Source organism: Clupea harengus, chromosome 22 (genome assembly GCF_900700415.2).
Source record: "Clupea harengus chromosome 22, Ch_v2.0.2, whole genome shotgun sequence".
Lineage (NCBI taxonomy): Eukaryota > Metazoa > Chordata > Actinopteri > Clupeiformes > Clupeidae > Clupea > Clupea harengus.
Window position 1 is genome coordinate 7,545,528 of NC_045173.1, and position 11,531 is coordinate 7,557,058.

Genomic DNA, 11,531 nt, shown 5'->3' on the forward strand with positions numbered 1-11,531 from the left:
ACAGTCAACATTTATCCAACTTCCCCCAGTTCTGTCTGATAGAGGTCAATTTAATTAGTGATGACAATTGATCTTCATTCAGTGTCTCTGCCCAGTGTCTACAGTCAGTGTTTTCAGCCTCTCCATCAAAATGACACTGTACATTTGTAAGATGATTTGTATACTTGAACTTGAAGTGAACACTCAATCTCCTATAGGAATTGAGGAAATGGAAATAACTGGATTTTTCTTTTTACTGTTCCTGTATCCTTGAACACTTTTAAAATATTGAACATACTTGTCCCACATTTTATTGAATTACAAGAGCAGGATAAAAGATAAGCATACAGTTTTGTAGTCCCACTCCACAATCAGAGATTATCACAACCCAGAATTTCGACCAGAAAAATGACCAAAATGATCCTGCCCCCTTGAAATTCAAGATACATTACTGGATTCAGTATTGGAGATTAAGTGTAAAGTTTAATGGCTGTTTCACAAAATACTCAAAATTGTTGTTTGAACTATTTGTAAACACAACTTTATGTTCTCAAAATCACTGTAGTCTGTAAGAGTTGGTCTTTCATTAAATAGCAAATCACAAGAATATACACACAGCGCATGTTGTACTGTGTTGGTGGGCCTTTATGGATCCCGGGTACAGCATGCGGTGCATGTTGCGGCTGTCGCTGGCCAGTTGTGCACTGTTGTCGTATCCTGCCACCCTTGCTATCTTGGTATAACTAAAATTCTCATGCACCATGTCAGCCAACCATAACATAACTCATCAAAACTAAACATATATAAAATTCCCACACACCATGCCGGGCAGCCTCTCCCTCTCCTTCTATATTATATTATGCTAAGGCATTACTACGGATAAAGTGGCCATATAACATACTGCTAATTGTCATCCTTATAATGCATGCAATCCTAGTAACAACAATTTTATTAGCAATTCATAAGGTACAATATAAATAAATTAGGCATTTCAGAACACATAATTCATAAAATTCTCACTGTAAAATGTTATGTAGTTACCACAGCAAAAAGGGGCACCAGAAACAGTTAAATATAATATTGTCATCTAAACAATCATTCCTAAAAAAGAATGGCTACATACAGTTTTTATTATTGCTTGTTAATCTTATATATCATATAATTTCATATTTTTCAGTTTATGTTGCACTTGGGTTTGAAAAAAATGTCCAACATAGCCTATAATTAAATCTCAACAACAAATGTCATTGCTGTGATTTCGTTTTGAGTATAACTATGTCTTGTTACAAGTACCAGTTGATCAGGCTAAAAATACCCTGTTTCGTCAGCTAGCCTCTGCTGGAAACCCTACGAGCCGTTCCTGTTATCTTAAGCATGTGGATGCCAATAGGAAGGATCCCTAACTGAAACTGTGCTCATTATACTCCTTACTCTCCTGCTGAATGTATGTGGCACATGGGCAACGTGATACGTTGTTTGAAACCATTCTACCAGATTTACCCAAGATGATCATAGACTGGTCACATTTCTTGAAGTTCAGATCTTCAGAGACAAATATTTTAGAGCCATCTCATTCAGTGGAGTTGTTGTACAATACATAGTTCGGGACAAAACCAATCAATAAGCAGCGTTTTCGGCGCTTTAAACGTCTGTTTGAATTTACTGTATGGTGTGTATGTTTGTTGCTGTGAAGAGAAACTTAGTTAGTTAGGGCATAGGCTAATTGTTATGCATACCTTCACCTCAGGGTTACCTCAACAAACGAAGCTCAGATGTGTCTGAACTTGTCATGTGCGTTCTGTAGGATGCAGGATGCAGAGGTGTGAGTGCGTGGTGTTTGTGTCCATATACTCACGACTTTAATTTTTGACCTAGTGGGATTTTATTAACTATTAGGTCAAATATATGATAGTACCTTTACCTTACCTTGTTTACAGTCGCAGTAACCCCAATCTATTCTTCCTCTCTCGTTTCTGAAGAAGCACCATGGTCGAATCCTGCCGTCTGGGTTTCGACAGAAATTGTGGTCTCCAAGACCTTTGCCCGGATACCGACTGGTAACTCCGGGTACCTCGCTCCAGTTCATGCATTTCCCCCCTGACTCAGTAACATCCACGGAGCCTTGGTAGAATCCGGCCTTCCCTCTGCTGTGAATACAGTCATTGAACGGCTGGATAAACGAGGAAGTGTCGCTGCCCAGAGATCCCGAAACGGACAAAGCAAACAGCACACTCACAACGGTTACAAACAGGGGACTCATGTTAGCCCACTTCATCCAGTGGCCATCCCTTGCCGATGCCAGTCAGAGTACACCGTGGCGGAATCCCGCGACTTGCCTCATGTCTGTAAATCAACTGAATTGGAGCGCGAATAGGATTGTTGTCCGCTTGGCGGCGTAGAAGATCAATCAAGAGAACCCCCGGGTAGCCCTGGGCGATACGTCTCATGCAAACTGATGATGTCCCCAGAGATCTAAAGTTTCTCTGAGGCGCGCGCGTGTTTCGGTGTGTGTTCCCTTTGTTTTATACTGATTGAAAATCACTTAAATATGACCATAAACCATAAATCATTCTGTAACGAAATAAATAGCTTAGTCATATTGCGTTCATATTAGAAATAGCTTTCAAAAGCTCCCTCTTTCAATATGCGTTCCATTCTGTAAGACAATGAGAATTACAAAAATACAATAATTCGAAATAAAAAGACATATTTAAGTCAACCCACCACCTGACTTGCGCCCTGACTTTGAACTGCAGTTCAAACCGTAAGGCCCCAGCAATATTAAACTGAAGAAAAAAAAACGGTCACACACACGTTCCTTTAAATGCACAATTTGACGTACTACATTATTAAAATGTATTAATCTAACTCCAACTCCAATTTAATACATTTTATTTTATTTTGAATTAAATCCAATTTAATTTCACAATTTTCAGAAGGCACCTGCTCTTGCCTATTGCTCCAAGCTCAGTTTTCGCTGGGTCTGGTTACACCAGCCTGACCTGCTCTGTCAACTGTGAAACAATTTGTCAACATACAATACTGCCACCTAGTGTGGTGCTTTTGAACTCGCTCAGCCTCACTTCCACAGTGACCAGAACTGGCTGAAGGCACAGTAATTGCCACGGTCATGGGATGGCCAACGGCCACTGTGCCCCTGTAATCATCAGGGTCTCCACAGACTGGAAACTGCCAGTCACACTGTTCGAATCCTACATTATCTCTTGGGCAAGGCTCTGAGATCCCGTTGCCCCAGATGGCATTCCTCTGCTTAATGACAATGTGCTGCTCCCAGCATGTGGATGTTGATGACAAAACGACCAGATTAATAATAAAAAAAAATGGACCAAAAAACACTTACCAAGTAATTAAAGTAAATTAGGACCTTGGAGGAAGTCACAGCTGTGGATACAATGTTTGTTTTATCTCATGGGAGCCTGTGCACTCATTCAGACAGGTCTGTTTGGGCTACTGCATTCTGCATCCTTCAGGGCTCTGTCTAGAATGATGGTCTCCTCAAAGCAGCGTCTCCCTGCGCTCCTGGCTGAAACTGCCAAGGAGCAGCACACAGTTGCTGGGTAACCCAGCAGTCCACTCATCCTGGTCCCAGTCGTCCATTTACCATAAGCTACAACCTCAAAGACATGCAAATGGGCCCTTTTGTTGTAGTCAGGCTGCCGATGGATGGTCAGAGGCAGCTCCTCCGGCAGGGGAGTCACGCTCGTCTGCTGAGCACTAATGAAGCCCAGCTGCTGCCTCTGATGTTCTTACCGTGTTGAAAAAACAGGAGTGCCCCATATGGTGTTTCTGCTTTCATACTGTATCCTTTCATATAGCTCTGGATCACATTTTACACTGGAGCATTTCTGGTGTATGCGAAATATGAGAAAGCGTCTGGCTCCTGATTTGCATTTAGTGGGACGCAAATAGTGGGTTATGCCCTAAATCACAATATCTCCCTCATAAATTAGAGATAGTTGCCTATTAACACAGATGCCATGAAATGTGTAAGTTCACAGGATACAGTTAATAGAGAGAGGCCATGGCCATGATCTGAATGCATACAGGACTACAAAGCAAAAACAGTAATCTTTCAATTGAGGCCATTGTCTCTTTTCTTTTACACACACACACACACACACACACACACACACACACACACACACACACACACACACACACACACACACACACACACACACACAGAAAGAGAAAGGAAAAATGAGAGACAAGTTTTAAAACCAGTGTAACTTTATTTCCCCAGAAGGGGTTTAGGAATAATAATTAAAAAAGCAGAATACAGACAACCTCCCCGACACCCTCAGACCACTGACTGGATCTTATCCACTCGCCGTACATCCTCCGAGTAGCGGCGGAACTGTTCCCCCAGTAGCGGCTCGAGGCCCTCGGTGGACCTCGCTCGCACCGCAAACGCGACGACTGCACCCAACACGGCCGCCACCAGCACGGCGGCAACAATCCCTATGGTGATGATCTCAGACAGGGTGTAGGGACGAGCTATGGGAATCAGAAATCCACCACCAAATACACAGAATTAGGAAGAGAGAGGGATGCAAAGCTCAATACCTACAGACCACAGGCTGATGTGTGAGGGTATATGGAGAGATCATTGAACTACCATTTGAGTCCATACGTGTGTGTGCCTGTGTAGGTGTTCATGTGTGCATGTGTCTCAGTGTACTCACTGGGCCACTGGACCTCATAGGTGTATCCCAGGTTGTCTGGAGCTGCCACAAACATCTCAGCGTTGGTCACAGGCGGCCAGAATGGAACCATGTTAAACTGCCGATTGTGTCCAATAGGAGCGTTCTCTTCTGGGTACACCACCTCACCTGTCCAGAGATATGTTTGGTGTTGAAATGAAGGCTGCTGATATTTATGTCAGATTTCAGGAACAGATCATTATGTCATGTCACAGGGATTAGTTGGTAATGTTGTATGGGTATGTTGACTGCATTTTGACACAGAATGGACTTAGCTTGTTAGAAAGAATAGAAATGGCTTGTTGACATCTGAATGACAGTCACTCCTTGCAAGTTAACATTGATTATGGTCCATTTGTATTCATGCGAAGACTGATATGAGTGTGTGCAGCTGGAGTGTACCAGGACTGTGTCGTCTCAGCCACTCATCGAAGACGGCGTCAGTGAAGGTGTGCAGCAGAACGAAGATGGGGTCATTGGGGGAGAGGTGCGTCTGACCCCCTGTGCCGTTCAAGAATAGATGGGCCAGGTTATGCAGACTACGCACCACGGGATCATATCCCCCTTGAGGGGCACTGTAGCCTACACACACACACACACACACACACACACACACACATACACACACACACACACACACACACACGTAAACACATAAATCACAAATCACTTCAGACATTAGACATTTGGGATGATGTTGAACACTGTATTAGACAATATCATAGTTTGTGTACAGTCTCTTGAATGTTTGTGTTAGCGTGTGATACATTTGTCTCCGGCTACAGTGTCACTGTTACCCTCTATGGTGTTCCTGAAGCTCTCAGACGATGTGGAGTAGTAGGGCGGCGTGTCAAAGGCGTTGAGCTCCAGGCAGTCCACCACATCCTGGGGTTCGGGCAGACGCTGCACCATGGGCCGAGCCACATTACCGGCAGGGTTCCTCTGGATGGGACTGGTCTCAGTGTCTGTGCACATAACACACACTGTCACAGACGCGCCAATACAAGCTTCAACAGTCTACTGCACTACCCTACAAACATACTGTACATAAGTACACAAACCACAAAGTGTGTGCGTGTGTGTGTGGGTGTGTGCATGTGTGTTTGTGTGTGCGTGCATGTGTGTGTTCGTGTGTTTGTGTGATTTTATCTGTCCAGTCCTGTTGTAATCAAGACTGATGTTCATCACAGTCTACTGAGGATTGTCCCGCCATGCTGCTGTGCCATCACAGTGTAAATAATGTAGAGTAAATCATAGAAGCCCTGCTGGTACTGATAGCGCCGCAGCTCAGCTCAGACAGACTCCTGGTGCTCCCTGTGGCCAGGGGAGGTGTTGGCGTGCTTGAGTCTGATGTGTGCTGATCACTCTGACCTCCTCCAGCTCTCTCCCATATAAGGCCTCAAGCTTCAAGCCCTCAGCCTGTCAGAGTCTTAGGGATTTCAAGTTTGGCATCTCGTGAGCAACCTCAGAGGTCACGATCACATCAGCCACCCACGTGAAAACTTGTGCACATCCTTGAATGAGCTACAGCTCTGTGTGCGTGTGTGTGTGTGTGTGTGTGTGTCTGTGTGTGTCCAAAATAACTTATTGTTTGAACTCACTGGCTGAACCGCAGGCTGTTTAAGTTCTGTCACCTGATTTCATCAGTAATAGGCCCCTCTACTGGTCTGTGAATGTGACTGTTCATGTGATTGCGTTTGTGTGTGTGAAGCTCACTGTTGCAGATGGTGCCTATGGTGTCGTAGTCGTCCACACTCTCACAGATGACTCTCCATTGGGAGAAGACAGAGTTGGCGCTGAGGCCATTAGATGCAAAGCTGCTGCGGGCTCCCATCAGGTCGTCAGTGCAGATGTCACACTCACTGCCGCCTATGGCAAAGTTCCAGTAGGGGAGCGCAAATGTCGGGTCCTGAAGCATGTCCTAGACACACACACCCACCCACACACATGCAGAGCTTTATCCCACATCATGTGCCACTTGTCTGATTGTGGAAAGTCCCTTCTGATGCATTGGAAAGGTTCTGTATATTTGTATATTGTACATTTTGCATATGTTTTTACTCACACCTTGACAGAAAACTAGCTTCATATATATACATATATATATATATATATATATGTACTGTAAATATATATAGTAATTTGTGCAAAGGGATATAACCCAAAAATACCCACATAGGAGATAAATGTCCTTGTATTTCTCTGATTCTTTCTCTCTCTCTCACCTGCATGTCTCTCTCCAGGTGCAGCAGGTGATATCTGTGCCAGGTGACGAATCCCGGGCCCTCATGGGAGAAGTCCACTCCCCCAAAGCTGGGCTGCCCCGCCCCCATGAAGGTCTTCTTGACAGAGTAGAAGTGTGTCCACACAAAGTAATTGTAGATGGTGATGTTCTCAAACTGGGGTGTGTTGCCATCTGGCCCATATATGTCCTGGTAGCGGCGTGTGCAGATGACCAGGTCTGGGTGAACGGTGCGCTTGGCCTGGTCCAGTGCATTGATAAATGCCAGCTTGTCAGCTGCACTCATCTGCATCACATTACGGCGGACTAGAGGGCAAGAACAATCAACAGTGTTATAGATGCTGTATGGGGATCATAAGAACAATCAACAGTGTTATAGATGCTTTATGAGGGATCATAAGAACAATCAACAGTGTTATAGATGCTTTATGGGGGATCATAGGGAGCCACTGTGTGAATCACATGCATCCAAAATACAAACAACACACTGTTTGTCTAATAGTGGCAATGGTTTCCTAGTGATGACACATAATTACAAATGTATCATGCATTTTGTATTGTGTAATCTGAGAGGAGTTGACATGGTATTTCATAATCTCCTGTCTGGTGAGGAGGTGAGAGGTCAATGGGAATGAGATTAAGTTCTAGAGGAGAATGAGAGAGGGGGAAAGCAAGAGAGGAATGTGAGACTAGCGTTTATGCCTCACAATACACATTACTTGTGCTCGGGTAAGAACAAGTGGGATTTGCTTAATGATTGGATGATGCCAGCTTACATTTAGCACAACCCAATACATTCCTTTGAGTTATCTGGGATCACTTGTATACTTTGGGTTTTGCAGTTGAGGAAAGGTATATCTGGGATTTGAACGTGTGTCTAAGTTGTTTTTTTCGAAGTGGTTCTACAACCAATACTTTGAATGCTGGCTGGCTCTCTCCATTTTTAGCCACTATCAATCTTGTATATATCATGTATATACCATCTCATACCATGTATCATGTAATCCTGTATGTGTCAAGTATATATGTCACATATATGCTTATATGTTTGTCCCGATGCATGTATGAATTAATCTGCTTGTCTCTGATTCTCTCTTCTCCTCCTCTCCTCCCTTCCCTTCTGCCCCCTCCCCTCTCTTTTTCTATCTTTTTTTACCCAGCCAGCCCCAAGCAGATGACCCCCCCCGCCCTTTAAGCCGAGGTTCTGCTCAAGCTTCCTTCTTGTTAAAAGGGAGATCATCCTTGCCCCTGTCACCTTATCATTTGCTTCAGGGGGTTGAGGCTCTGAGCTCTGTAAAGCCCCTTAAGACCATTTTTACTGTTATCGGCGCTATATAAATAAAATGGAATTGAATTGCAATGAAATTATTTTCTTTAAGCATTAGGATTATTTGGTAAATTCCAGTCACCTTTACTAGAATCCATATTGTGCCTCCGTCAGAGTATAAATGACTGCAAGCTGCTGTTAGAACCACAATGAGAGCTGCAGTATATAAGCTGATATTGTATGGCCCATTATGAGTCCTAAACCCTACCAAAAAGCATCTCAGGTATCAGGTATGATCACACATGTCTGCAGTGATGATGCCCATTTACCTGATAAAGATCAGTTGATCTGTGTTCATGTTCAAATAAAGACCAACTGACTCTCTCTCTCTCTCTCTCTCTCTCTTACCCACTGTCACGCGCTGTTCACAGCTGGGCCCGGCCAAGCCATGCCGACAGCGTCCACAGTTGTGTCCAGAGAAGTTTCCGGCACACTGACAGGTGCGGTTGAAGAAGCGCAGTGGCCAGCGCTCCCGGTCGTCCCGTCCGTCGTGGGGGTACTGCGGCCCATGGGGGCGTCTGTCAGCTGCGATGGACACACACGCACCCCTGCCCTGGCTGGCTCCACACGGGTCGTCGGTGCTCCCTAGCGGAGAAGGACAGCACTCTCCACTCCGCAGCCCCTCCGGTGTCACACACTCCCTGGGGAACTGGCACTGCACCAGCGTGGCACTCACACACACCAGCACCACAGGCCACCACATGCTACAGCACACGCACAAAGAGGATTTTTACAAATGCTCAGAGGTAAGACCACACTTGTGAACACACACATACACACACAGTTTCTTTTGCTCTCACACACACACAGACTCACACACACACACACACACACACACACACACACACACACACACACACACACACACACACACACCCCCACATACATAAGATCCCTCAGAAACCCTTACAGAGTAGCAGTTGCTGAAAATGAATGTATACCAGGACAGATTAAGTTATTCACATTGGATCGTAAATATCAAGATGTTTTCATTACACACAATCACAAATGCATGCCTCTAAAATATCTTAGGTTCATATTAGATTTCTACAACCGTTTGCACACAACTCTCTCTTTCTGTCTGTCCATGAACTTGAAAATAGCAAAATCCAATTTCAAAAAAAGCTAATAATACAAATCTCTACCGTATTCCCTGGTCACTGGTCACCCAAAGCAGCGACTGCTGAGATTGAACACCCACAGCAGTGATGCCTCTTTAGCACCCACTCACTGAACCCCTCACCCTAGCACTTCACACACAAAAGCCCAGTCAATAGACATGGTCTGTTATTACTCTAACACCCCTTAACACAGTAACAGGCTAATCTCATCTACTGTAAATTTGTGCAGTTTTACAATTTACTGCATTACTGACAACAAAAATTGTTGTCATGACGATTATTCCAGCTGGAGAAGACTGCGAAATTCGTTTTCTCTGGTATTCTTCCTTAGCACTCATGCTCATTTCTGCCTCAGTGAAATCTCAGGTTTATAGTCCATGTCAGCTCACCTCGGCTCACTCTCAATCAACACCAACACGGAGATACAGCAGCTTCTTCTCAGAGAGCCTCAGGTCCAGCCCAGATCTTTCACGAAAGGCAGAGCCACACACTGGAGAGTGTACCACAGCAGTTCAGTACCTCATCACATGTGAAGTCCTTTTTGTTGTTTTTCTTTCTCTATCCTACTCCCCCTCTCTTTACTCTGTAGAAGTACACTCACTTTCTTCTCCCCTCTCTCTCTCTCTCTCTCTCTCTATCTCTCTCTCTCTCTCTCTCTCTCTCTCTCTCTCTCTCTCTCTGCTCTGCTCTGTTGTACTGTAGTTCCCCGTGAGCGGCCCCTGATCTTTCAGTCTTAAATACCACCGGAGCGCATGATCGCCATGGCTTCTGTGATCCCCTCGTGATTACAGCTCACCCACCACAAATCTGAACCCTCATGCCAAAAGACAAATACAAATAATATAAATACTGTATTTTGTCTCGGCAGGAAATGCCAGACAGTAATAGGTCTTTTATGAAGCAATAAATTATGGGAGAGTGTACTGTTCCTTGAAATCCTAGATTTTATTGTTGCATGTGGTGCAGTTACGTGCCGTTTTCATGTCAAATGATTATGATCAGTTTGAAAGGAAGACAGGACACCTGGTTTTACAGTGTTTAATTCCATTTAAACATTTAGAACATGACCGTAGTTTCACATCAATAATTACAAATGCAAAGTCCAACTGTGAGTTTAACATTTAACACTGTATTTACTGTGTGTATTTAATACTCTATTTACTATGTGCATTTAATACTGTATTTACTATGTGTATTTAATACTGTATATACTATGTGTATTTTCCCTTCTTGTAAATGTGAATGGACCTGTTGAGGAATACTTTTATGGTAGCAAAGGTGTACAAAAGCCCATGGCCCTCATCACCATATACTCAGGAGAACAAACTGCACATCTGAACGGATGAGTTTACCCTCATGGAAGCGCAGAACAGAGTTCTAAAAACATTGAGCAATATTTCAATAATTCTCTCTCTCATTCTTCCACACATACACTTGCATTCCGTTTTCATGCTCATATACTCACAATACACACATTTTCCTGCACAACAGTACTGCACTTAATAGCCTAATAACAATACAAGGGCCTCGTAGATCACAGTAATAAAGAGAAAGTTAACCAAAAGGATGAGTGTGACTGTGTGTTGCTTTCATGGATGTGTCTGTGTGGGGAGACATGTGTGTATATGTTTATGTATGTCTGTATTTACGGATGATATTGTGTGAGATACTCTTTGTGTGTCAGTGATTCCTTAGAGAACTGAAGTTCTAAGGTCATGTGATGACTCATCACACAAGTGGCTTTCTTCTGTGGAGTACAGCTTAATGTCTGTCATGGCCACCTCCTGCTGGGCCTGTGTTAGATCTGGTGCGTCGCTCACAGCATTTCTGTACACATACGCACACACACACACACACACACACACACACACACACACACAAACACACACACACACACACACACACACACACAGAGAGATATCCGTTAGCACTCTATGAATGCTCTTCTCATTCTGAGGCAGATGGGGAGGCTAAAATGGCTATCTCTTAGGCCAAAACAGCATTTATCAAGCTGTCGATGCAGCAAATACAATCAAATGCACCCGTAAAAGTTTTGGTTCTTTTTTCTCTGGTCAGGTTCACAAAATAATTCTTCAATTCAAGTCTGAGGCTGAGGTCTTCATTAAGTTACTCACATG

The 11,531-nt window shown here is 43.9% G+C and overlaps 2 protein-coding genes across 2 annotated transcripts in view; both read right to left on the reverse strand.

Moving 5' to 3' along the window:
• Positions 1 to 2,400, reverse strand: part of prss12 (serine protease 12) — a 23,596-nt gene extending 21,196 nt beyond the window's left edge. The window contains exon 1 of the mRNA XM_012831286.3: positions 1,906 to 2,400. Coding sequence (XP_012686740.2) covers positions 1,906 to 2,254 — 349 coding nt within the window. The 5' untranslated portion in view covers positions 2,255 to 2,400. The remainder of the gene's footprint in view (positions 1 to 1,905) is intronic.
• A 1,812-nt stretch (positions 2,401 to 4,212) lies between these two features.
• On the reverse strand, positions 4,213 to 10,169 carry tyrp1b (tyrosinase-related protein 1b). The gene is made up of 8 exons (XM_012831311.3): positions 9,783 to 10,169; positions 8,621 to 8,976; positions 6,929 to 7,251; positions 6,420 to 6,624; positions 5,501 to 5,668; positions 5,106 to 5,285; positions 4,686 to 4,832; positions 4,213 to 4,497 (listed from the first exon to the last, which is right to left on the reverse strand). The coding sequence occupies exons 2-8, from the start codon at positions 8,973 to 8,975 to the stop codon at positions 4,301 to 4,303; spliced, it is 1,575 nt and encodes a 524-aa protein (XP_012686765.1). The 5' UTR covers position 8,976; positions 9,783 to 10,169; the 3' UTR covers positions 4,213 to 4,300.
• Between the last annotated feature and the right edge of the window lie 1,362 nt (positions 10,170 to 11,531).

Bases quoted from the DNA above. Each gene is read 5' to 3' on its own strand.
- tyrp1b (XM_012831311.3), bottom strand. From the start codon at position 8,975: ATGTGGTGGCCTGTGGTGCTGGTGTGTGTGAGTGCCACGCTGGTGCAG. The intron at 6,625-6,928 runs GTGAGAGAGAGA...GTGTGTGTCTAG, and splicing joins ACCTGGAGAGAGACATGCAG to GACATGCTTCAGGACCCGAC. The intron at 5,669-6,419 runs GTGAGCTTCACA...TTATGTGCACAG, and splicing joins CATAGGCACCATCTGCAACA to ACACTGAGACCAGTCCCATC.